The sequence below is a fragment of the Ranitomeya variabilis genome, chromosome 1 (assembly GCF_051348905.1).
Source record: "Ranitomeya variabilis isolate aRanVar5 chromosome 1, aRanVar5.hap1, whole genome shotgun sequence".
Classification (NCBI taxonomy): Eukaryota; Metazoa; Chordata; class Amphibia; order Anura; family Dendrobatidae; genus Ranitomeya; species Ranitomeya variabilis.
In genome coordinates this window covers 1,110,494,084-1,110,520,809 of record NC_135232.1, presented here as the reverse complement: position 1 = coordinate 1,110,520,809, position 26,726 = coordinate 1,110,494,084, and the positions used below count along the sequence as shown (strand labels likewise).

Here is a 26,726-nt window from a genome sequence, read left to right as displayed (position 1 = left end):
AGGTCTTTTTCATTGACGGTTTTGCCCAGAGTTTTAGAATTAAGCACATAGTTATACATCTTATTACTTCTACCCAAGTGCATGACCTTACATTTATCCCCATTAAAGCTCATTTGCCATTTATCAGCCCAAGCTTCTAGTTTACATAAATCATCCTGTAATATAAAATTGTCCTCCCCTGTATTGATTACCCTGCAGAGTTTAGTGTCATCTGCAAATATTGAAATTCTACTCTGAATGCCCCCTACAAGGTCATTAATAAATATGTTAAAAAGAAGAGGGCCCAATACTGACCCCTGTGGTACCCCACTGCTAACCGTGACCCAGTCCGAGTGTGCTCCATTAATAACCACCCTTTGTTTCCTATCCCTGAGCCAGCTCTCAACCCACTTACACATATTTTCCCCTATCCCCATTACTCTCATTTTATGTAACAACCTTTTGTGTGGCACCGTATCAAAAGCTTTGGAAAAGTCCATATATACTACGTCCACTGGGTTCCCTTGGTCCAGTCCGGAACTTACCTCTTCATAGAAGCTGATCAAATTAGTCTGACATGATCGGTCCCTAGTAAACCCGTGCTGATACTGGGTCATGAGGTTATTCCTCTTCAGATACTCCAGCATAGCATCCCTTAGAATGCCCTCCAGGATTTTACCCACAGTAGAGGTTAAACTTACTGGCCTATAATTACCGAGTTCAGTTTTTGCCCCTTTTTTGAATATTGGCACCACATTTGCTATACGCCAGTCCTGTGGTACAGACCCTGTTATTATGGAGTCTTTAAAGATTAAAAATAATGGTCTATCAATGACTGTACTTAGTTCCTGCAGTACTCGGGGGTGTATCCCATCCGGGCCCGGAGATTTGTCAATTTTAGTTATTTTTAGCCGCCGCTGTACTTCCTGCTGGGTTAAGCAGGTGACATTTAATGGGGAATTTTTATCACTAGTCATATTGGCTGCCATGGGATTTTCTTTTGTAAATACTGATGAAAAAAAGTCATTTAGCATATTGGCTTTTTCCTCATCCACCATTTCACCCAGACTATTTTTAAGGGGGCCAACACTGTCATTTTTTAGTTTCTTACTATTTATATAGTTAAAGAATATTTTGGGATTATTTTTACTCTCTCTGGCAATGAGTCTCTCTGTCTCAATCTTTGCTGCCTTGATTTGCTTTTTACAGAATGTATTTAATTTTCTGTATTTATTTAATGCCTCCTCACTACCTACTTCCTTTAATTCTCTAAATGCTTTCTTTTTGTCCCTTATTGCGCCCCTTACAGCTCTATTTAGCCATATTGGTTTCCTCCTATTTCTAGTATGTTTATTCCCTTACGGTATATACTGTGCACAGGTCCTATCCAGGATGCTAATAAATGTCTCCCATTTTCTTTGTGTATTTTTGTGTCTCAGGATATCGTCCCAGTTAATTGCACCAAGATCCTCTCTCATCCGTTGGAAATTTGCCCTCCTGAAGTTTAGTGTCCGTGTAACCCCCCTTCTACCCATCTTATTAAAGGTTACATGAAAACTTATTATTTTGTGATCACTATTCCCCAAGTGACCCCCAACCCTTATATTTGATATGCGGTCTGGCCTGTTGGTTAATATTAGGTCTAGCAGTGCCCCCCTCCTTGTTGGGTCCTGAACCAGTTGTGAAAGGTAATTGTCTCTCATAGTTGTCAAAAACCGATTACCTTTACTGGAACTGCAGGTTTCTGTTCCCCAATCTATTTCAGGATAGTTGAAGTCCCCCATAATAATGACTTCTCCTTGAGTCGCAGCTTCATCTATTTGCTTTACGAGGATATTCTCCATTGCTTCCATTAGTTTTGGAGATTTATAACAAACCCCTATCAGTAATTTATTATTTTTTCCCCCTCCCCTTATCTCCACCCACAGAGACTCTACATTTTCATTAAATTCACCTATATTATCACGCAGGATGGGTTTTAAGGAAGATTTTACATACAGACACACCCCACCCCCTCGCTTATCTGTACGGTCATTTCTGAACAGGCTATAGCCCTGCAAGTTAACAGCCCAGTCATGGCTCTCATCCAGCCACGTCTCAGATATCCCCACCATGTCATAATTATGCTCCAACAACATTAGTTCTAATTCATCCATTTTGTTGGCGAGGCTTCTGGCATTAGTATACATGCACTTGATGTTCCTCTCTGTACCTCTATTCTTTCCTAAATTACTAACTGTTCTAACCCCACCCCCCATGCCACCGCCACCCCCAACTTCCTTATTTGTGCCCAGGTCTCTATCTGCACTATCTTCCCCTCCTATAAAATGAATACCCTCCCCCCCAATCCCTAGTTTAAACACTCCTCCAACCTTCTAACCATTTTCTCCCCCAGCACAGCTGCCCCTTCCCCATTGAGGTGCAGCCCGTCCCTAGCGTAGAGCCTGTAGCGAACTGAGAAGTCAGCCCAGTTCTGCAGGAACCCAAACCCCTCCTTCCTACACCAATTCTTGAGCCACTTATTAACCTCCCTAATCTCCCGTTGCCTCTCTGGCGTGGCACGTGGTACAGGCAGTATTTCGGAAAATACCACGTTGGAGGTCCTTGCTTTCAGCTTGCAGCCTAATTCCCTGAAATCATCTTTAAGGACCTTCCACCTACCTCTAACTTTGTCATTTGTGCCAATGTGCACCATGACCACTGGGTCCTCACCAGCCCCTCCCAGTAATCTGTCCACCCGATCAGCGATGTGTCGGACTCGAGCGCCAGGTAGGCAGCACACCATCCGACGATCCCTGTCTTTGTGACAGATTGCCCTATCTGTTCCCCTAATAATTGAGTCCCCCACTACCAGCACCTGTCTGGCCTGCCCTGCTCTCCTTTTTCCCTCCTTACTGGAGCAGTCACTCCTCCGGCTTTCAGAGGACATGCCTGGCTGCAGCAGTGCTACCCCTGTACTGGCACCCCCCTCATCTGCCAACTTAGCAAACTTATTGGGGTGTGCCAGATCAGGAATAGCCTCCCTGGCACTCTTCCCTCTACCCCGCCTTCTATCTGTCACCCAGCTAACTGCCACACTGTCCTGCAGCTCCATCCTACCATCCCCCCCCTCATCTATCCCATTGATCGTCTGCTCTGTGAGCAGAAGACTCCTCTCCATATTGTCTATGGATCTCAGTGTTGCCAGCTGCACATTTAGATCCAGTATCTGGGTTTCCAAATGCACAACGTGCTCACATCTCGCACAGCAGTATGCACCCTCGACCGGCTGGTCAAGGACTGCATACATGTGGCAAGATGTACACTGGATGGCATTAACAATTGTGGAGGACATTTCCTAATGGGGATTGCACCACACAGAATCGTTAATTAAAAATAAATACAAAGTATTAATTAAACCAAAAAAAACAAAAAAAAAACAGAAGCAATTCCTCCCTTGGAAACTCCCTGATTCCAAAGTCACTGAATCACAAGTCACACACTTACCGCCGTTCACACTTACGCTCAGGTCACACTCAGCTCGCTCACACTCGCTGTGCTGAAGATTTATAGATTTTTTTTTTTTTTTTCTCTCTATCTCCCCTCAACAGCAATCCACCTTGCTGTTCAGATGCACTTCCAAAAAGGACTTGAGCCCCAAACAGCTGCCCCTTATATCCCCTTAATTATGAGCCCCCACCCTAAGTTAACTCCTTATGAATATAGCTACTCCCAATTCAGCAACTCACACCAATTCACACAGGTATTTGTTAAAGGCCTTCCAAATACCTCTTCACTGAATCACAAGTCACACACTTACCGCCGTTCACACTTTCGCTCAGGTCACACTCAGCTCGCTCACACTCGCTGCGCTGAAGATTTATAGATTTTTTTTTTTTTTTTCTCTCTATCTCCCCTCAACAGCAATCCACCTTGCTGTTCAGATGCACTTCCAGCGTCTTCCAAAAAGACGCTGCCCCCATCACTGGCAGAGCTGATCTCTGGGATCTAGGACCCAACAGATCACTAGGATGGCAGGCACCCACCATCGATCGTGTGATCGCAGGGTCCTACAGAAGCATCTGCCTGGATTACTGGACACAAAATACACCGCTTCTGTCTCCACCGCCCAGGGCGCCCGGCTGCATATCTGATCGGCTCCTCTTATACTGCAGGATGACCAGGCCAATTTTTACAATTCTGACCACTGTCCCTTTATGGGGTTATAACTCTGGAACGCTTTAACGGATCCCGCAGATTCTGACATTGTTATTTCGTGACATGTTGTACTTCATGTTAGTGGTAACATTTCTTCGATATTACTTGCGATTATTTATGAAAAAAAACAGAAATATGGCGAAAAATTAAAAAATTTTGCAATTTTCAAACTTTTAATTTTTATGCCCTTAAGTCACAGAGATATGTCACACAAAAAAGTTAATAAATAACATTTGCCACATGTCTACTTTACATCGGCACAATTTCGGAAACAAAATTTTTTTTTTGTTAGGACGTTATAAGGGTTAAAAGTTGACCAGCGATTTCTCATTTTTACAACAATTTACAAAACCGTTTTTTTTAGGGACCACCTCACATTTAAAGTCACTTTGAGGGGTGTACATGACAGAAAATACATAAACTTGACACCATTCTAAAAACTGCACCCCTCAAGGTGCTCAAAACCACATTCAAGAAGTTCATTAACCCTTTACGTGCTTCAAAGAAACTGAAAATGTGGAAGGAAAAAAATGAACATTTAACTTTTTTTGCAAACATTTTACTTCAGAACCAATTTTTTTTATTTTCACAAGTGTAAAAAGAGAAAATGAACAACATACCGTAATTTGTTGCACAATTTCTCCTGAGTACGTTGATACCCTATATGTGGGGGTAAACCGCTGTTTGGTCGCACGGCAGAGCTTGGAAGAGAAGGAGCGCCGATTGACTTTTTCAATGCAGAATTGGCTGGAATTGAGATCGGACGCCATGTCGCGTTTGGAGAGCCCCTGATGTGCCTAAACAGTGGAAAACCCCCACAACAGTGGAAATTAGACCCTTTAAGGATCTTGTCTAGATGTGTGGTGAGCACTTTAAACCCCCAGGTGCTTCAAAGAAGTTTATAACGTAGAGCCGTGAAAATAAAAAATCCTTTTTTCCCCTCAAAAATGATTTTTTAGTCCGCAATTTTTTATTTTCTCAAGGGTAACAGGAGAAATTGGACCCCAAAATTTGTTGACCAGTTTGTCTTGAGTACGCTGATACCCCATATGTGGGGGGGCCACTGTTTGGGCGCATGGCAGAGCTCGGAAGGGAAGTAGAGACACTTTAAAATGCAGACTTTGATGGAATGGTCTGCGGGCATCATGTTGCATTTGCAGAGCCCCTGATGTGCCTAAACAGTAGAAACCCCCCACAAGTGACCCCATTTTGGATATTAGACCCCCCAAAACAGCTTATCTAGATGTGTGGTCAGCACTATGAACCCCCAACTGCTTCACAGAAGCTTATAATGTAGAGCCATGAAAATAATAAATCATTTTTTCTACAAAAATTATCTTTCCACCCCCAAATGTTTACTTTCACAAGGGTAACAGGAGAAATTGGACCACAAAATTTATTGGGCAATTTATCCTGAGTAGGCTGATAGCCTATATGTGGGGGGGGGACCACTGTTTGGGCGCATGGCAGAGCTCGGAGGGAAGTAGTGACGTTTTGGAATGCAGACTTTGATAGAATGGTCTGCGGGCATCATGTTGCGTTTGCAGAGGCCCTGATGTACCTAAACAGTAGAAACCCCCACAAGTGACCCCATTTTGCAAACTAGACCCCCCAAGGAACTTATCTAGATGTGTGATGAGCACTTTGAACGCCCAAGTGCTTCACAGAAGTTTATAATGCAGTCGTGAAAATATATATATATATTTTTTAGCCCCCAATTTTTTATTTTCCCAAGAGTAACAGGAGAAATTGGACCCCAAAATTTGTTGTCCAATATGTTCTGAGTACGCTGATACCCCATATGTGGGGGGGGACCACTGTTTGGGCGCATAGCAGAGCTCGGAAGGGAAGTAGTGACGTTTTAAAATGCAGACTTTGATGGAATGGTCTGCGAGGGTCATATTGCATTTTCAGAGCCCCTGATGTACCTAAACAGTAAAAAAACCCCACAAGTGACGCTATTTTGGAAACTAGACCCCCCAAGGAACTTATCTAGATGTGTGGTGAGCATTTTGAATGCCCAAGTGCTTCACAGAAGTTTGACGTAGAGCCATGAAAATAAAAAATCATTTTTTTCCCCCCACAAAAATGATTTTTTAGCCCCCAATTTTTTTTTTATTTTCGCAAGGGTAACAGGAGAAACTGGACCCCAAAGGTTTTTGTCCAATCAGTCCTGAGTACGCTGATACACCACATGTGGGGGTAAACCGCTGTTTGGGCGCACGGCAGAGGTCAGAAGGCAGGGAGCACCAATTGACTTTTTGAACGCAAAATTGGCTGTCGCGTTTGGAGACCCCCTGATGTACCTAAACAGTGGAAACACCCAATTCTAACTCCAACTGTAACCCCAACACATCCCTAACGCTAATCCCAACCCAATCCATAATCCTAATCCCAACCCTAACCCTAATCCCAACCCTAACCCTAATCAAATCCCTAAGCCCAACACACCCCTAATCATCTCAACCCTAACCTCAAACCTAATCCCAGCTCCAACCCTAACTTTAGCCCCAACCCTAACTTTAGCCCCAACCCTAACTTTAGCCCCAACCCTAACTTTAGCCCCAACCCTAACTTTAGCCCCAACCCTAACTTTAGCCCCAACCCTAACTTTAGCCCCAACCCTAACTTTAGCCCCAACCCTAACTTTAGACCCAACCCTAACTTTAGACCCAACCCTAACTTTAGACCCAAACCTAACCCTAACTTTAGACCCAACCCTAATCCTAGGCCTAACCCTAGCCCTAACCCTAATTGGAAAATAGAAAAACATACTTTTTTTATTTTATCATTTTTTCCAAACTAAGAGGGTGATAAAGGAGGGTTTTTTACTATTTTTTTATTTTGATCACTGTGATAGGATCTCACAGTGACCAAAATAAAACAAGAGAAAGAATCTTCCTGACGGCCAGCACATCACGGCAGGCGCACTGCGCATGCGCCCCCCCATTTTCTTCCCAGAGGAAGAAGCCGGCCACCAGGAGAGGACGCAGGAGGACCCAAGGACACCGGTAAGTATGACAGGGTCCCCGAATCCCCCTATTTCTCTGTCCTCTGATGTGCGATCATATCAGGACAGAGTGACACGCCGCTTTTTTTTGTTTTTTCTTTTTGCGCTCGCCGGTAAACGGTTAATTACCGGCGATCGCAAAACGGGTCGGTAAAAACCAACCCCGATCATGTTCTTTGGGGTCTCGGCTTCCCCTGGCATTTTTTTTCCAGGAAGAAGATGGCGGCGCCCATCGGGAACCACGAGAAGCATCGGGAGAGACAGGTGAGTATCGGGGGGCTATTGGGACCCCATTTCTCTGTTCTCTGATGTGCGATCACATTGGAGGACAGAGAAATTAAATGGGAAATCGCGTTTTTTTATGGCCGCTGGTAAACTGTTATTTACCGGCGATCGCAACCCGGGGGTTGGTAAAAAACTACCCGAATCATGTTCTCTGGGGTCTAGACTACCCCCGGCAACCGAGACCCCACACAAATTCTGACTCTGGGGGTGCTACACACTTTTTCCACAGAGCCGTTAATTAACAGTGCTGTGGTTTAAGTACCCTTAACTACCGCCGTTAAAAGGCGTATCGGCGGTCGTTAAGGGGTTAATACTGTTTTTTTTTAAAAAAAAAACATTTTCAGCATTTTTTCACCACAATCAAAAAACATTTTTTCCTTGTTAAAACAGATTGTAATATGAGGCATAAAATTATATATATATATATATATATAAAATTTTGTGCCTCATATTACAATCTGTTGTATCAAGGAAAAAAATAAATCTAATTATATATATATATATATACATATATATATACATATACATATACATATACACACGCACACACACACACACACACACACACACATATGTACATATATAGGTATTGCCTTGCGAAAGTATTCGGCCCCCTGGAACTTTTTAACCTTTTCCCACATATCATGCTTCAAACATAAAGATACCAAAAGTAAATTTTTGGTGAAGAATCAACAACACGTGGAACACAATTGTGAAGTTGAACGAAATTTATTGGTTGTTTAAAGTTTGCAACAAGCCCCCTGGGAGACACCAAACATGTGGAAGAAGGTGCTCTGGTCAGATGAAACCAAAATCGAACTTTTTGGCAACAATGCCAAACGATATGATTGGTGTAAAGGCAACACAGCTCATCACCCTGAACACACCATCCCCACTGTCAAACATGTACTATCCAACCGTATCAATTTATGAAAGTGGGAATCACCCCTTTAATTGTACCGCCGATTATTTATATTGTATATTGATTATTGTATAGCTTCGTTATATTACAGGATGGAGCTGCTATATGATCATGGCAGGTACTTGAGCACTTTATGGCGGTGTTTTTAGGCATTACTACACAGGCGCCATACAGCAGATTATTACTGCGGTGTATGTAGCGGCAATATGTGACATATTATTACATAGCCAACTGTATGGCGGTACAAAAACTAACCCGTTATTTAGGCGCAGCAATAGCCTGGCCCTGGAATGCATTAGTTTTTTATTTTTGGCAGACTTCAATATAAAAGGAGCCATGGCCGCCAGAGATTTATGGCACCGCAGTGACTCGGAGATTTTATCAAGTGCATTCAACAGCCAAATGCATATTGATTACCGCACACTGACGAGAGGAGACCGCGGAGGTAAAAGGTGAGCGACGCCGGCCATCATCGCGAGCTTGTGCACTACGCTCTACAGGGCTCGCGGAGCCATGACACTATTATTCCATTCGCAGCAGCAGATCGTTTATAACTCACGGGTGACAGCAGGAAGAGGTGCAATCATCTGCTATCACATTTTATGGCAAATTTCACAAGTTGCTTTTATTTACCCTGGTCCCTGAACGATTAATCTACACCCCTCCTGACACCCAAACTCACTGCTACGATCATATTCATGGGCGGCACTTCTGTTCTAGAGTCCTGGCAAAAATTTAAAGGGGTTGTCCAGGACTATTATTTATTTATTTATTTTTTACTATGGGCCTAAAAACTAACAGGCAGGCAGCTACTATGCTCTGCCGGCAGAGATCAGTGCAGGGCACAACAGGCAGGTAGTAGCTGTGCTCTGCAGGCAGGGATCGGAGCAGGGCACAACAGGCAGGTAGTAGCTGCGCTCTGCAGGCAGGGAACGAGGGTCCTGGGGGGAGGGAGGGGGAACGAGCATCCGGGGGGGGAAGGGTACGAGCGTCCGGGGGGAGGGGGAACGAGCGTCCGGGGGGAGGGAGGGGTACGAGCGTCCGGGGGGAGGGAGGGGTACGAGCGTCCGGGGGGAGGGAGGGGTACGAGCGTCCGGGGGGAGGGAGGGGTACGAGCGTCCGGGGGGAGGGAGGGGTACGAGCGTCCGGGGGGAGGGAGGGGTACGAGCATCCGGGGGGTACGAGCATCCGGGGGGAGGGGTACGAGCATCTGCGGGGAGGGGTACGAGCATCCGGGGGGAGGGGGAACGAGCGTCCAGGAGGAGGAGGAACGAGCATATGGGGGGGGGGGGAGGGAGGGGGAACGAGCATCCGGGGGGGGGGGGAGGGGGAACGAGCATCCGGGGGGAGGGGGTGGGGAACGAGCATCCGGGGGGAGGGGGAGGGGAACGAGCGTCCGGGGGGGGGGGGGGAAAGAACACGAGCGTCCGGTGGGGGGGGGGGGGGGGGAGAAACACGAGCGTCCGGGGGGGGGGAAAGAACACGAGCATCGGGGGGGGGGGGGGGAGAAAGAACACGAGCGTCCGGGGGGGGGGGGAAAGAACACGAGCGTCCGGGGGGGGGGAAGAACACGAGCATCGGGGGGGGGGGGAAAGAACACGAGCGTCCGGGGGGGGGAAAAGAACACGAGCATCGGGGGGGGGGGGGGGAGAAAGAACACGAGCGTCCGGGGGGGGGGGGAAAGAACACGAGCGTCCGGGGGGGGGGAAGAACACGAGCGTCCGGGGGGGGGGGAAAGAACACGAGCGTCCGGGGGGGGGGGGGGGGGGGGAAAGAACACGAGCGTCCGGGGGGGGGGGGAAAGAACACGAGCGTCCGGGGGGGGGGGGGAAAGAACACGAGCGTCCGGGGGGGGGGGGGGGGAAAGAACACGAGCGTCCGGGGGGGGGGGGAAAGAACACGAGCGTCCGGGGGGGGGGGGGGGAAAGAACACGAGCGTCCGGGGGGGGGGGGGGGAAAGAACACGAGCGTCCGGGGGGGGGGGGGAAAGAACACGAGCGTCCGGGGGGGGGGGGGGAAAGAACACGAGCGTCCGGGGGGGGGGGGGGGGGGGAAGAACACGAGCGTCCGGGGGGGAAAGAACACGAGCGTCCGGGGGGGAAAGGAACACGAGCGTCCGGGGGGGGGAAGGAACACGAGCGTCCGGGGGGGGGAAGGAACACGAGCGTCCGGGGGGGGGAAGGAACACGAGCGTCCGGGGGGGGAAGGAACACGAGCGTCCGGGGGGGGGGGGAAAGAACGAGCGTCCGGGGGGGAAAGAACGAGCGTCCGGGGGGGGAAAGAACGAGCGTCCGGGGGGAGGGAGGGAGAAGGATAGAGCATCCAGGGGGAGGGAGAAGGGACGAGGGGAAAAAACACGAGCGTCCGGGGGAAGGAATGAACGAACGAGCGTCCGGGGGGGGGGGAAAGAACACGAGCGTCCGGGGGGGGGGGAAAGAACACGAGCGTCCGGGGGGGGGAAAGAACACGAGCGTCCGGGGGGGGGAAAGAACACGAGCGTCCGGGGGGGAAAGAACACGAGCGTCCGGGGGGGAAAGAAGAACACGAGCGTCCGGGGGGGGGGGGGGGGGGGGAAGAACACGAGCGTCCGGGGGGGGGGGGAAAGAACACGAGCGTCCGGGGGGGGGAAAGAACACGAGCGTCCGGGGGGGAAAGAACACGAGCGTCCGGGGGGGAAAGAACACGAGCGTCCGGGGGGGGGGGAAGAACACGAGCGTCCGGGGGGGGGGGGGGGGGGCTGGGTTGGGGGGAAAGAACACGAGCGTCCGGGGGGGGGAAAAGAACACGAGCATCGGGGGGGGGGGGGGGGGGGAAAGAACACGAGCGTCCGGGGGGGGGGAAAGAACACGAGCGTCCGGGGGGGGGGGGGGGAAAGAACACGAGCGTCCGGGGGGGGAGAAGAACACGAGCGTCCGGGGGGGGGGGGGGGGAAAGAACACGAGCGTCCGGGGGGGGGGGGGGGAAAGAACACGAGCGTCCGGGGGGGAAAGAACACGAGCGTCCGGGGGGGAAAGAACACGAGCGTCCGGGGGGGAAAGAACACGAGCGTCCGGGGGGGAAAGAACACGAGCGTCCGGGGGGGAAAGAACACGAGCGTCCGGGGGGGAAAGAACACGAGCGTCCGGGGGGGAAAGAACACGAGCGTCCGGGGGGGGAGGGGGGGGGGGAAGAACACGAGCGTCCGGGGGGGGGGGGGGGGAAGAAAACACGAGCGTCCGGGGGGGGGGGGGGGGAGAACACGAGCGTCCGGGGGGGGGGGGAAAGAACACGAGCGTCCGGGGGGGGGGGAAAGAACACGAGCGTCCGGGGGGGGGGGAAAGAACACGAGCGTCCGGGGGGGGGGGGGGGGAAAGAACACGAGCGTCCGGGGGGGGGGGAAAGAACACGAGCGTCCGGGGGGGGGGGGGGGGGGGAAGAACACGAGCGTCCGGGGGGGGGGGGGGAAAGAACACGAGCGTCCGGGGGGGGGGGGGGGGGGAAAGAACACGAGCGTCCGGGGGGGGGGAAAGAACAAAAGAACACGAGCGTCTGGGGGGGAAAGAACCCGAGCGTCCGGGGGGGGGAAGGAACACGAGCGTCCGGGGGGGGGAAGGAACACGAGCGTCCGGGGGGAAGGAACACGAGCGTCCGGGGGGGAAGGAACACGAGCGTCCGGGGGGGAAGGAACACGAGCGTCCGGGGGGGAAGGAACACGAGCGTCCGGGGGGGGGGGGGGAAGAACGAGCGTGGAAAGAACGAGCGTCCGGGGGGGGGGAAAGAACGAGCGTCGGGAGGGGGGAAAGAACGAGTGTCCGGGGGGGGGAAAGAACGAGCGTCCGGGGGGGGAAAGAACGAGCGTCCGGGGGGGGAAAGAACGAGCGTCCGGGGGGGGGGAAAGAACGAGCGTCCGGGGGGGGGGGGGAAAGAACGAGCGTCCGGGGGGGGGGGGGGGGGGGGGGAAGAACGAGCGTCCGGGGGGGGGGAAAGAACGAGCGTCCGGGGGGGGGGGGGAAGAACGAGCGTCCGGGGGGGGAAGGAACACGAGCGTCCGGGGGGGAAGGAACACGAGCGTCCGGGGGGGAAGGAACACGAGCGTCCGGGGGGGAAGGAACACGAGCGTCCGGGGGGGGGGGGGGAAAGAACACGAGCGTCCGGGGGGGGGGGGGAAAGAACACGAGCGTCCGGGGGGGGGGGGGGGGGAAAGAACACGAGCGTCCGGGGGGGGAAAGAACACGAGCGTCCGGGGGGGGGGAAAGAACACGAGCGTCCGGGGGGGGGGGAAAGAACACGAGCGTCCGGGGGGGGGGGGGGAAAGAACACGAGCGTCCGGGGGGGGGGAAAGAACACGAGCGTCCGGGGGGGAAAGAACACGAGCGTCCGGGGGGGAAAGAACACGAGCGTCCGGGGGGGAAAGAACACGAGCGTCCGGGGGGGAAAGAACACGAGCGTCCGGGGGGGGGAAGGAACACGAGCGTCCGGGGGGGGGAAGGAACACGAGCGTCCGGGGGGGAAGGAACACGAGCATCCGGGGGGGAAGGAACACGAGCGTCCGGGGGGGGGAAAGAACGAGCGTCCGGGGGGGGAAAAGAACGAGCGTCCGGGGGGGGAAAAGAACGAGCGTCGGGGGGGGGAAAAGAACGAGCGTCGGGGGGGGAAAGAACGAGCGTCCGGGGGGGGGAAAGAACGAGCGTCCGGGGGGGGGGAAAGAACACGAGCGTCCGGGGGGGGGAAAGAACACGAGCGTCCGGGGGGGGGGGGGGGGAAAGAACACGAGCGTCCCTAAGAACACGAGCGTCCGGGGGGGGGGGTAAGAACACGAGCGTCTGGGGGGGGGGGGAAAGAACACGAGCGTCCGGGGGGGAAAGAACACGAGCGTCCGGGGGGGGAAGGAACACGAGCGTCCGGGGGGGAAGGAACACGAGCGTCCGGGGGGGAAGGAACACGAGCGTCCGGGGGGGAAGGAACACGAGCGTCCGGGGGGGAAGGAACACGAGCGTCCGGGGGGGAAGGAACACGAGGGTCCGGGGGGGAAGGAACACGAGCGTCCGGGGGGGGGAAAGAACGAGCGTCCGGGGGGGGGAAAGAACGAGCGTCCGGGGGGGGGAAAGAACGAGCGTCCGGGGGGGGGGAAAGAACGAGCGTCCGGGGGGGGGGGGGAAAGAACGAGCGTCCGGGGGGGGGGGAAAAGAACGAGCGTCCGGGGGGGGGGGGGGGGGGAAAGAACGAGCGTCCGGGGGGGGGGGAAAGAACGAGCGTCCGGGGGGGGGGGGGGGGGGAAAGAACGAGCGTCCGGGGGGGGGGAAAGAACGAGCGTCCGGGGGGGGGGGGGGGGGAAGAACGAGCGTCCGGGGGGGGGGGGGGGGAAGAACGAGCGTCCGGGGGGGGGGGGGGGGGAAGAACGAGCGTCCGGGGGGGGGAAAGAACGAGCGTCCGGGGGGGGGGGGGGGGAGAACGAGCGTCCGGGGGGCAAGAGCGAGATATCGGGGGGGGGGGGTGAAGAGCGAGCGTCGGGGGGGGGGGGGCGGGAGAACAAGGATTACTGAGGATCGAGTTGGACAGTAGTCTGATGGGAAATTCCTTTAAAGTTGATGTCAAAGGATTTCATTAAAAGGGCCAGGTTTCGGTAAAGATTTTGGGATTTTGGCCTGTGATGTTATTACGAAGCATAGAAAGTTACCATGAGCAATTTAGTTCAGACTTCCGTGGATTGTACAGACTGGGTGACGCTCCGGACATGAATTGTGCACTTAGAGACACGGCAATGTCATGATGCAGCAGGGGAATATACAGATGGTAAAAGTTGGTCGCAAAAGATTAATCAGTGATTGAGTAGCAATGACTCGGGCACGTGGCATGCAGAGCGCGGTGTATATGGGGCAAGGTGCGGGAACGGCCATAAAGGACATTACGATCTCCGATACAGCAGGAATGCTATAATTTCCCATGAAGATTATGAGTTATGCCAGCGTCACTGAGCAGCCGCACATTCCTGTCCTGCAAACTATCATCTCCAGACTTATTATCACTGTCTTACAGCAAACACCCAAAGACACGTTCTACAGACATACCACATCAATACCGTCTGCTACAAACCGCCGACAATAATCATAAACATCGGGGCAGATAGTAAACATTATAAATCAGTACTGTGAACAACTGGAAACAATTATTCACAAGGACCTTATAAACGGAGCAGGGTCCATTCATTACTTGTGCAGGAAAGGATTCTTCACGGCTAGAGCGGTGGAACGCCCAAAGACAAGAGGTAGTAATGGCAGAGACTAGATCAGAATTTATAGGAGGGCTGGAAAATGTTTCACAACAAATGGCATTGTGGACTGGAAATAAACTAGCGATAGAGAAAGGATGGACCGACGCAACATCAGTTATGTCACCAATTAGGAGTTAATTCCCATAGGCAAGAATGTTTCTTTTAATGAGAAAAGGCGAGCTAATTCCATCAACCATAAGAATTAAACCACACCCACTTGGCTAATAAGACTGGAGTTATACAATATAGAAGGAAGAGAAGGAAGTATCTCAGGAACAGAGAGGAGCAGGAACGAAGGAAAAACAGCGCCGGATTCAGGAAAGCAGCGGCCTTCACACCAGGTAAAAAAAAAATTATATATATATATATATATATATATATATATATATATATATATATATATATATATATATATATATATATATATACACTCACCGGCCACTTTATTAGGTACACCATGCTAGTAACGGGTTGGACCCCCTTTTGCCTTCAGAACTGCCTCAATTCTTCGTGGCATAGATTCAACAAGGTGCTGGAAGCATTCCTCAGAGATTTTGGTCCATATTGACATGATGGCATCACACAGTTGCCGCAGATTTGTCGGCTGCACATCCCAAAGATGCTCCATACAAGGCAGGATGGATCCATGCTTTCATGTTGTTTACGCCAAATTCTGACCCTACCATCCGAATGTCGCAGCAGAAATCGAGACTCATCAGACCAAGCAACGTTTTTCCAATCTTCTACTGTCCAATTTCGATGAGCTTGTACAAATTGTAGCCTCAGTTTCCTGTTCTTAGCTGAAAGGAGTGGTACCCGGTGTGGTCTTCTGCTGCTGTAGCCCATCTGCCTCAAAGTTCGACGCACTGTGCGTTCAGAGATGCTCTTAGGCCTACCTTGGTTGTAACGGGTGGCGATTTGAGTCACTGTTGCCTTTCTATCAGCTCGAACCAGTCTGCCCATTCTCCTCTGACCTCTGGCATCAACAAGGCATTTCCGCCCACAGAACTGCCGCTCACTGGATTTTTTTTCTTTTTCGGACCATTCTCTGTAAACACTAGAGATGGTTGTGCGTGAAAATCCCAGTAGATCAGCAGTTTCTGAAATACTCAGACCAGCCCTTCTGGCACCAACAACCATGCCACGTTCAAAGGCACTCAAATCACCTTTCTTCCCCATACTGATGCTCGGTTTGAACTGCAGGAGATTGTCTTGACCATGTCTACATGCCTAAATGCACTGAGTTGCCGCCATGTGATTGGCTGATTAGAAATTAAGTGTTAACAAGAAGTTGGACAGGTGTACCTAATAAAGTGGCCAGTGAGTGTATATATGTATATGTATATATATATATATATATATATATATATATATATATATATATATATATATATATATATATATATATATATATATATATATATATATAATATATATATATATTATGTGCACAATATATTATATATAATCCATGACAAATGACAAGTCATCTTTAATCATTACTTCCTGAATGTGGAGGCGGCCAGAGCGGAATTTGTGGGGGGGCAGAAAATTGGGACGTTGGCTCTATGTCCAGAATTTTGGCTTTCAGTAGAGCTCAGGTTATCAGAAGCCATTATCCTGTATGTCCGCACACCGTCACAATGCAACGTTCAGGTCAGTGATCAGACGCTCCGTATTTGACCCGGGTGCACAGCAAAAAGATCTCCAAGTCTAGTAGTAAGAAGGAAGGAGCAGCTGCGTGTTGCTATACGTCGTAGCCATGAGTCAGCAGATGTAACTATGAATACACATACGTTCCCCTATATGTCAGAACCAGCTCGCCTTGGGCGAGGCGAGAACCTGCTGGAAATAAGACGACAATGGTTTTATGATAACCCTTTAGTGTCTCATGTTCTGTGCATCACAAGGAGCATCGACCATGGTGGTCGTTATTGTGTCCTGCTGTGAGAGGGGAGGAAGAGCACCTAAACCTGTCTTATAGACTTACTTAATTGCCCCCAATAATTAAAAACAGATCTGGATCTTGAGACCCCATCCCATAGATTACTCTAGAGGAGCGACACTCCGGAGAGAGCACATTGGCTTAGTGTCTTCATTTACTTGCATGAAGAGTGCTGTGGGCATGCTCTGGAAGAGGTGATGTGTGACCATCGTCTATTGTGAATGGTGGGCATGCTCTGCGAGAGGTGAGCTGTGACCATCGTCTATTGTGAATGGTGGGCATGCTCTGCGAGAGGTGACCATCGTCTATTGTGAATGGTGGGGGCATGCTCTGCGAGAGGTGAGCTGTGACCATCGGCTATTGTGAATGGTGGGCATGCTCTGTGAGAGGTGACCATCGGCTATTGTGAATGGTGGGCATGCTCTGTGAGAGGTGATGTGTGAGCATTGCCTATACATTGCCTATAGCCCCCATCTCCTCCCTCTCCTGTCCAGACTTAGCATTGTCACACTTCAATAATACACTGAAGAACGCCCTGGATGAAGCAGCACCTTCTACACGCAGAAAGACACGACACAGACAACGGCAGCCCTGGCACACTAAGCAAACACGCTTTCTTCAGCGTTGTTCAAGGTGTGCAGAGCGGCAGTGGAGAAAATCTCAATTAGCAGAAGACTTCATCCACTATAAGTTCATGCTCAAAACCTATAACTCTGCCCTTCATCTGGCCAAACAATTCTACTTCACCACCCTCATCACCTCACTATCCAACAACCCAAAACGACTTTTGGAAACCTTAAACTCCCTCCTGAAACCTAAAGTACAGGCCCCATCACCAATCTCAGTGGTGAGCATCTGGCCACTTACTTCCTAGAAAAAAAATCAACCACATCCATCAGGATATTTCAGCGCAATCTCCTCAGTGCCTGGATCCCCTTCCCTGCCGCACTTCAAGCTCATTAGACATCTTTGAGCCTGTTTCAGAAGAAGTTTCCAAGCTCCTCACTTCTGCTCGGCCTACAACCTGCAACAGTGACCCCATTCCTTCACCTCTCCTGCAGTCTCTCTCATCAGTGGTCACCACTCACCTGACTAAAATATTTAACCTCTCTCTTTCTTCAGGTATCTTTCCCTCCTCATTTAAACATGCAATCATAACCCCTTTACTTAAAAAACCATCCCTGGACCAGAACTGCACTGCTAACTACAGACCTGTCTCTAACCTTTCCTTCATCTCTAAACTCCTGGAACGCTTGGTCCACTCCCGTCTAATCCGCTATCTCTCGGATAACTCTCTTCTTGACCACTTACAATCTGGTTTCCGCTCTTTACACTCCACTGAAACTGCCCTCACTAAAGTCTCTAATGATCTAATAACAGCTAAATCCAAAGGTCATTGCTCTCTGCTGATTCTCCTGGATCTCTCTGCCGCATTTGACACTGTGGATCACCAGCTCCTCACTATGCTCCACTCCATAGGCCTCAAAGACACAGCCCTCTCCTGGTTCTCCTCCTACCTCTCTGACCGCTCCTTCACTGTATCCTTTGCCGGCTCCTCTTCCTCTCCTCTTCCCCTTACTATTGGGGTTCCGCAGGGCTCAGTCCTAGGCCCCCTCCTCTTCTCTCTATACACGGCCCCCCTATTGGACAAACAATCAGCAGATTTGGGTTCCAGTATCATCTCTATGCTGATGACACCCAATTATACACTTCTTCCCCTGTCATCACCCCTACACTAATTCAAAATACCAAGGATTGTCTGTCTGCTGTCTCTAACATCATGTCCTCCCTCTATCTGAAACTAAATCTCTCCAAAACGGAACTTCTTGTGTTTCTCCCTTCTACTAACCTCACTCTACCCAACATCGAAATTACCCTGGAGGGTTCAACCATAACTCCCAAGCAGCATGCCCGCTGTCTTGGGGTCATATTCGACACCGATCTTTCCTATACTCCCTATATCCGATCACTCACTTGCTCTTGTCACCTGCATCTTAAAAACATCTCCAGAATTCGACCTTTTCTCACCGTTGAAGCTGCTAAGACTCTTAGGGTACTGTCACACTCTGCAACTTTCCAACGATCACGACCAGCGATACGACCTGGCCGTGATCGTTGGAAAGTCGTTGTGTGGTCGCTGGGGAGCTGTCACACAGACCGCTCTCCAGCGACCAACGATGCCGAGGGCCCCGGGTAACCAGGGTAAACATCGGGTTACTAAGCGCAGGGCCGCGCTTAGTAGCCCGATGTTTACCGTGGTTACCAGCGTAAAAGTAAAAAAAAAAAAAAAAAACGTACATACTCACATTCCGGTGTCCGCCAGGTGCCTCGCAGTCTGCTTCCCGCTCTGACTGAGTGCCGCCGTAAAGTGAAAGCAGATCACAGCGGCGACGTCACCGCTGTGCTCTGCTCTCACTTTCCGGCTGGCAGTCAGTCAGAGCAGGAAGCAGACGGCGAGGTACCTGACGGACACCGGAATGTGAGTATGTACGGTTTGTTTTCTTTTACTTTTACGCTGGTAACCACGGTACACATCGGGTTACTAAGCGCGGCCCTGCGCTTAGTAACCCGATGTTTACCCTGGTTACAAGCGAACGCATCGCTGGATCGCTGTCACACACAATGATCCAGCGATGACAGCGGGAGATCCAGCGACGAAATAAAGTTCCAAACGATCTGCAACGACGTACGATGCTCAGCAGGGTCCCTGATCGCTGCTGCGTGTCAGACACAGCGATATCGTATGGATATCGCTGGAACGTCTCGGATCGTACCGTCGTAGCGACCAAAGTGCCACTGTGTGACAGTACCCTTACTGTCGCTCTTAGGCTAGGTTCAGATTGCGTTAGTGCAATCCGTTTAGCGCGAGCGCTAGCGGATTGCGCTAACGCAATGTCTTTTTCGGGGCCGCGTTCAGGGGTCGCGTTAACGTCCCCGCTCTCGCAGATCCCCGATCTGCGAGAGCGGGGAACGGACCTCTGGCGCGCCACGGACGCTGCAAGCAGCGTCCGAGGCGCGCTACAAAAGACCGGCACATCGCTAGCGCGTGCCGAAAATGACACGCGCTAGCAATGCGCTCTAACATTGCCGGCAATGGGAGCGCTAACGGACGCGGTGCACGGCGTTAATTTCGCCATGCAACGCTGTCCGTTAGCGCTATCCCATTAACGCAATGGGAACCTAGCCTTATTCATTCTCGTCTGGACTACTGCAATTCTCTTCTGATCGGTCTCCCTCTTACCAAACTTTCTCCTCTCCAATCCATCTTGAATGCGGCAGCCAGGGTCATATTTCTGTCCAGCCGCTTCACCGATGCCTCCATCTTGTGCCAGTCATTACACTGGTTACCCATTCACTACGGGGTCCAGTATAAACTCATCTCTCTCACCCACAAAGCCCTCCACATTTCTGCACCTCCTTATATCTCCTCTCTCATCTCTGTCTATCGCCCTACACGTGCCCTTCGTTCTACAAACGACCTAAGATTAGCATCCCCCATAATCCAAACCTCGCACCTCCGTCTCCAAGACTTCTCTCGTGCTGCGCCAGCTCTCTGGAATGCACTTCCCCAGACGATCAGGCTGATACCTAGCCCCGACCTATTCAAGCGCGCTCTAAAAACCCATCTCTTCAAACAAGCCTACCACATCAACTACTCAGTAAACTAACTTTCCCTGTTCCCTCCTTCCAAATATTACTCTGAATCTGCACCCTACTATTCATCTGTCTCCACACCCTCCATGCACACGATAACTGCACTTGATACTTGACTATTGCACTTAAACACACGGGCTGATGACCGGATCATGCAGCTTTATATAAAAATCCCTATGTATTATAATTGTCAGACCTGAAATAACACGCACTTTTCACCAATTGTTTCCACCCCATTTCCTTGTAGACTGTAAGGACCTCACCCCTAATGTCACTGTTTAAATTGTCTTAACTTGTATTGAATTTGTCTGTGCATGTCCCCGCTTAATTGTAAAGTGCTGCGGAATATGTTGGCGCTATATAAATAAAAATTATTATTATTATTATTGTGAATAGTCAGCATGCTCTGTGAGGTGAGCTGTGACCATCGTCTATTGTGAATGGTGGATTATGAGCAACTACCTGCGTTATTGGTCATTGTTATCCTCTGATGATCATGAGACTGCTGAGAAGTTTCCTCTACCGAACAGGAAGTGTCAGTCTACTTATGAGGCTCAGAGTGAAAACTGCAAGAGTTCAGGTTTTTTCTCTTTATATTGAAATTTTAAATATTGATCTAAAAACAGAATAAAGCTGCATGCACACGTTGCGTTTTTTTCGCGTTTTTTTTTTCACTATAAAAACGCGATAAAAACGCATACATATGCATCCTATCATTTAGAATGCATTCTGCAATTTTTGTGCACATGTTTTTTTTCCGTGAAAAAAACGCATCACTGTAAAAAACGCAGCATGTTCATTAATTTTGCGGGTTTTTTTTGCGTTTTTCCAGCTATATAATGCATTGGGAAAGCTCCGGAAAAAAACGCACAAAAAAGCATGCGGATTTCTTGCAGAAAATGTCTGGTTTTCTTCACGAAATTTCTGCAAGAAATCCTGACGTGTGCACATAGCCTCATTGTAAAACTATTAACAAAAAAAACTAATTAACAACAAACGGTGTTAAAATAATCCGCTCTCCCAGGAGACGAGCTCATGAACACTCATGACACCTGGCAGACCAAGCGCGCGTCGTGGCAGGTGTGTGGGTTCATAGAGTCATCGGCAGCGCTCAAAACCCTTTAAATAACAAAAAATAAAAATCAGGTCATTTTCTGATGACACTTTAATATTATGTGCCCTAAATGGGACTTCTCATCAGCGTCCCCCCCCCCGATAATTTACTAACCACCTAAGGATGCAGGTGCGCACGCTCACAAATTGGCCTTTCAGCGCTGGCTTACGAGCCTCCCAGTAATCGCTGGCACACGTCCGTATCAGGCCTTACAATCTCTACAGTTTAGCTAATGATTCATTAAAATGCAAGTTTGGTCGAATTGACATTTTTTTCAGCAGACTCAGCAAAAATTAAAACCTACTAAGGATTCGCTCACTTAATTTTAACAGTTTTGCCAACGATTTTGTTGTGCAGCGACGGTTAACTCTCGCCGCCCTCCATTATTCACAGCCCACTGTGAAAGGCAGATATGGAAGTCGTCAGTAGGACTTTACTGATGTTTCAATGCCTGAAATTAAAGGGGTATTCCCATCTCATAAAAGTGATGGTCATACCGTGTCTGGTGCCCTGGTTCCTGGATTTCTTTGCATTGCTACCACCATTTGGAGGATTGCACCAAGCGCGCGGATGAGGGGCGCGCGGACCGCGGACGAGGGGCGCGCGGACCGCGGACGAGGGGCGCGCGGACCGCGGAAGAGGGGCGCGCGGACCGCGGAAGAGGGGCGCGCGGACCGCGGAAGAGGGGCGCGCGGACCGCGGAAGAGGGGCGCGCGGACCGCGGAAGAGGGGCGCGCGGACCGCGGAAGAGGGGCGCGCGGACCGCGGAAGAGGGGCGCGCGGACCGCGGAAGAGGGGCGCGCGGACCGCGGAAGAGGGGCGCGCGGACCGCGGAAGAGGGGCGCGCGGACCGCGGAAGAGGGGCGCGCGGACCGCGGAAGAGGGGCGCGCGGACCGCGGAAGAGGGGCGCGCGGACCGCGGAAGAGGGGCGCGCGGACCGCGGAAGAGGGGCGCGCGGACCGCGGAAGAGGGGCGCGCGGACCGCGGAAGAGGGGCGCGCGGACCACATCTATTCTAGCCTACTGACAGCTCCTCGGTAGTTGGTGCTTCGTACGTCCATGACAGTAGTCTGTGACCCTGGCCTTCCAGCGTGTCCTATTGTGTCGTCATCGTTACAGCATGACGCACATGTGACATGAGAAAAATCAGAGCCAGGGATGGCGGCAGGTAAGGAACACGTGTGAATCAACTTTACTCCTCAGTGTCACCCCTTCCTGCTGCTGCTGAATCTCGGCCCACCGAGCCAGATTAACATCTCCTCAATGACCCTCCTCCCTGCTGAGATCTCAAGATGCTCAGTACAAGCTGCAGCAGTCAGACTGAACACACTCCTGGACTCCTAAAAAAAAATAATTCTTATTTTAATATCGGGATTACACAGACATTCTGACAAGGAATTTCAGAGCAAGTACACCAGCATCATCAGGTCTAAGCAATCTAATAGAATAGATTGGCATTCTTGTGTTTTCAAGCTATAATTGATAAATTGGGCTATTAAAATGCTTGGCACTTCCCCGCAGGCTGTCGTCAGAACCTTGGGCTTGTGTAATTCAGTCCCCTAATATCATACTTACACTGAGGCTTCACTTTACAGGAATGAGATCAGAGCGGCGCAGCATGGGCCACCGGGCAGAACAGAGCTCAGATTCCTTGGCACGGAAGGCAATGATCTCACAGCGAATAACAGGTCACTGCAGTATAATGTGCCGGCGGAGCGTAATAACACCTGATCTACATAAGTGGGTTAGCCGAGCTTCTGGGCACAGGTAATGATAGCGATGGAGGATGGGTGGGAGGGGGCGACTGCGGCGGAACGTGACAAGTCCGGGATTATATGTGCCCTACATTTCACCAGGCGCCCTCCAGAGAGGAACGTCCCCAAGTAGCCGGCATCTAAATATAACTACTACATCCATCATCCGCCGGTCACAGGAGGTCGGACAAGCTTTATGCGAGTCCCGGCACCCAAATATATTCACGAAGGAACGAATAAAAATAAATTTAAAATAAAAAAAAAAAAAACTCACAAATCTCCAGGAAATAAAGTATCTACAGTTGCAAAGAGGGCAGAGAAAACAATAGTATAGGTACGGAGGAAAGCACATGAAGAGGAAATCCGTGCAGGATAGAAGCTGTGCTGATTTATGGGCCCACATCCAGCCTATATTACTGAGAGAGACGCTCCCACAAGAGAAAAATCGGAAACTAAGATCAGGGCACAAGCTGCAAATCAGACGTCTGAAAGGACGAAAGAATAAAAACAACTAAAAAATTAGTGCAACTTTTTTGACAAAAGGAATGTATGAGTTAAAGGGAAGGGGTCCTCTGTTAAGGGTCCATATCTCTTACAGTCTCCCTCTGTGGAGGACCCAACCTGATTATTCTGAATGGACACTTTATTTTCCCTGCGGGGGGCGCTGCAGAGAGCTGAAACACTTACTGACAAGTTTCACCACAGATTACAAATGATCCTTGGGGGGGGGGCGAAGGGGTCACTGAACACTTTGCGATCTGCCTAATGTTAGGACTGTAGAAAGAGAACCCCTTTAATAGAGCTGCACAGGGCTCAGAGACTGTCACCTATCACCTTGTTCTGCTGGGTATGCCGGAGAGGCTTATGTTATAGCAGAGCAGATAACATGGTCTCCAATTACAGACCCAATGCTATGCTATGTATGCGCATATTGGGAGGGGGAGGAAGAGATCACTGAACACGCCGAAAATACAGGTGAGACTCTGCTGTAAACTCTGCCCAAAACAAACCTGCAGCATCGTGAAATCCATTTTTTTTTCCGTTTACAGCTCGTTGCCTTAGATACCGACCACCGCTGCTAAATAGCAAAACAAGCTCTATTCTATTGATGTGAAGCTGAGCTGGGTCACTGGAGCGCACCATTACCTCCTACTGCCGGCCAGCTTCAGAGCAGGGCGTCCAAGCTAAACAGCAGCGGTGGTCGGTCTCCTAGGCAACAAGCTGGAACCAAAACTGCTAATATGTCAGAGAATCTTTCATGCAAGAGTATCAGATGCTAAACACAAACGACCCTCGGCTCAATGTCTGCTGCGAGTGTGATCACTGAATGGAATCCCAGGTGTGAAGAAGATGGAGAACTTAACTTCTCTATTGTGTAAGTCGCCATGAAAAAAAGAAGAAACGCTACTCAGCACGACACGGCTCCATAGTGTAACACCGCACACGTGCTACCCGATACTCATCTACCATATACACTGGCTACTCGCCACTGTGAGAGAAAGATGTGCGGCCCCCCGCAGGGGCGAAGAACGGGACCCAGGACACGCCACTACAATGGACACAGTGACTGCAGAATAGTGAGTGCAGCTCTGGAGTATAATACAGGAGGTATCTCAGGATCAGTAATGTAATGTATGTACACAGTGACTGCACCAGCAGAATAGTGAGTGCAGCTCTGGAGTATAATACAGGATGTAACTCAGGATCAGTAATGTAATGTATGTACACAGTGACTGCACCAGCAGAATAGTGAGTGCAGCTCTGGAGTATAATACAGGATGTAACTCAGGATCAGTAATGTATGTACACAGTGACTGCACTAGCAGAATAGTGAGTGCAGCTCTGGAGTATAATACAGGATATAACTCACGATCAGTACAGGAGCAGTAATGCATGTACACAGTGACTGCACCAGCAGAATAGTGAGTGCAGCTCTGTAGTATAATACAGGATGTATCTTAGGATCAGTACAGGAGCAGTAATGTAATGTATGTACACAGTGACTGCACCAGCAAAATAGTGAGTGCAGCTCTGGGGTATAATACAGGATGTAACTCAGGATCAGTAATGTAATGCATGTACACAACGACTGCACCAGCAGAATAGTGAGTGCAGCTCTGGAGTATAATACAGGATGTAACTCAGGATCAGTAATGTGATGTATGTACACAGTGACTGCACCAGCAGAATAGAGAGTGCAGCTCTGGGGTATAATACAGGATGTAACTCAGGATCAGTAATGTAATGTATGTACACAGTGACTGCACCAGCAGAATAGAGAGTGCAGCTCTGGGGTATAATACAGGATGTAACTCAGGATCAGTAATGTAATGCATGTACACAGTGACTGCACCAGCAGAATAGTGAGTGCAGCTCTGGAGTATAATACAGGATGTAACTCAGGATCAGTAATGTGATGTATGTACACAGTGACTGCACCAGCAGAATAGAGAGTGCAGCTCTGGGGTATAATACAGGATGTAACTCAGGATCAGTAATGTAATGTATGTACACAGTGACTGCACCAGCAGAATAGAGAGTGCAGCTCTGGGGTATAATACAGGATGTAACTCAGGATCAGTAATGTAATGTATGTACACAGTGACTGCACCAGCAGAATAGTGAGTGCAGCTCTGGAGAATAATACAGGATGTAACTCAGGATCAGTAGTGTAATGTATGTACACAGTGAGTGCAGCTGTGGGGAATAACACAGGATCAGTACTCAGTGATGTATGTGCATTGTCTGTAGCAGCAGAGCAGTGAGTGCAGCTCTGGGGCACAGCCCAGGTAATAATCCGCCGTCTCCCGGTGTAGGTGCACGCTGCTGCTTGCTCTCTTACACAGGCGCTGTACATCCTGGGACACGAGATGAATACGCTTCCTGACACCACCTGACGGGGCCCCCGGGGGCCAGTCCTGCCCGCAGCAGCTCAGCGCCTACCTTGGGTTTGTACAGCCACTTTCTGAACCTGTTCATCATTCCTCCGAGGCTGCGCGGCTGCTGGATGTCACTGATCCCCCGGGGATTGTCCCGTTCTCCGGCCGGCGGGTCCTAGTGCTCCTGTGTGAGTCCGGGCGTCAGTCACCCCAGCCCCGGGACCAGAGCCGAGGCCGGCCGTGCGCGGTACACCGAGCAGCAGTGAGGGCTCCGCTGACAACCCCAAGACGGTCACCATCCCAAGCGAGCAGCGCCACTCTGACACGTCCGCGCATGCGCGCCGGCTAGCTCCAGCCAAAGCAACTAGCATCGCTCCGCCCCAAGCCGCGTCCCAGCAACCAATCAGCAGAAGTAGGCGGAGACAAACATTTTAATTACCTCTGCCCAGTGCGGTTTTCTTGGTCGCCATTTTTGAACCGGGCAGACGTTACGTTACACGACTAAAATGGAAAAAGTAGCGTTTTGTCACGTGATGAAAACAAAAATGTAAGCTGTGAAAGATAAAAACCTTGGACCAAAGTACAAAAAATACATTATGACCAAACTGCATCCGGAGTTGTTCTGTTCAGGTAGATAGTGAAACAGTGAGGAAACGCTGAAGTGTTTTGCCCGATTCAAATATGGCCGCCGTAGACGCAAGGGTGGAGACTAATACGCCCCTCCCACCCGCTGAATC

General features: G+C 50.5%; 1 protein-coding gene across 4 annotated transcripts in view; it reads right to left on the bottom strand.

The window, feature by feature from the left end:
• Nucleotides 1-26,404, bottom strand: part of ZFYVE28 (zinc finger FYVE-type containing 28) — a 162,232-nt gene extending 135,828 nt beyond the window's left edge. For 3 of the 4 annotated variants that reach the window (XM_077280179.1, XM_077280180.1, XM_077280182.1), the window contains exon 1: nucleotides 26,054-26,398. In XM_077280179.1, coding sequence (XP_077136294.1) covers nucleotides 26,054-26,092 — 39 coding nt within the window. In that variant the 5' untranslated portion in view covers nucleotides 26,093-26,398. Of the gene's footprint in view, nucleotides 1-26,053 lie in introns of all 4 variants that reach the window. The other variant, XM_077280183.1, reaches the window with a different exon arrangement.
• Nucleotides 26,405-26,726: the final 322 nt, after the last annotated feature.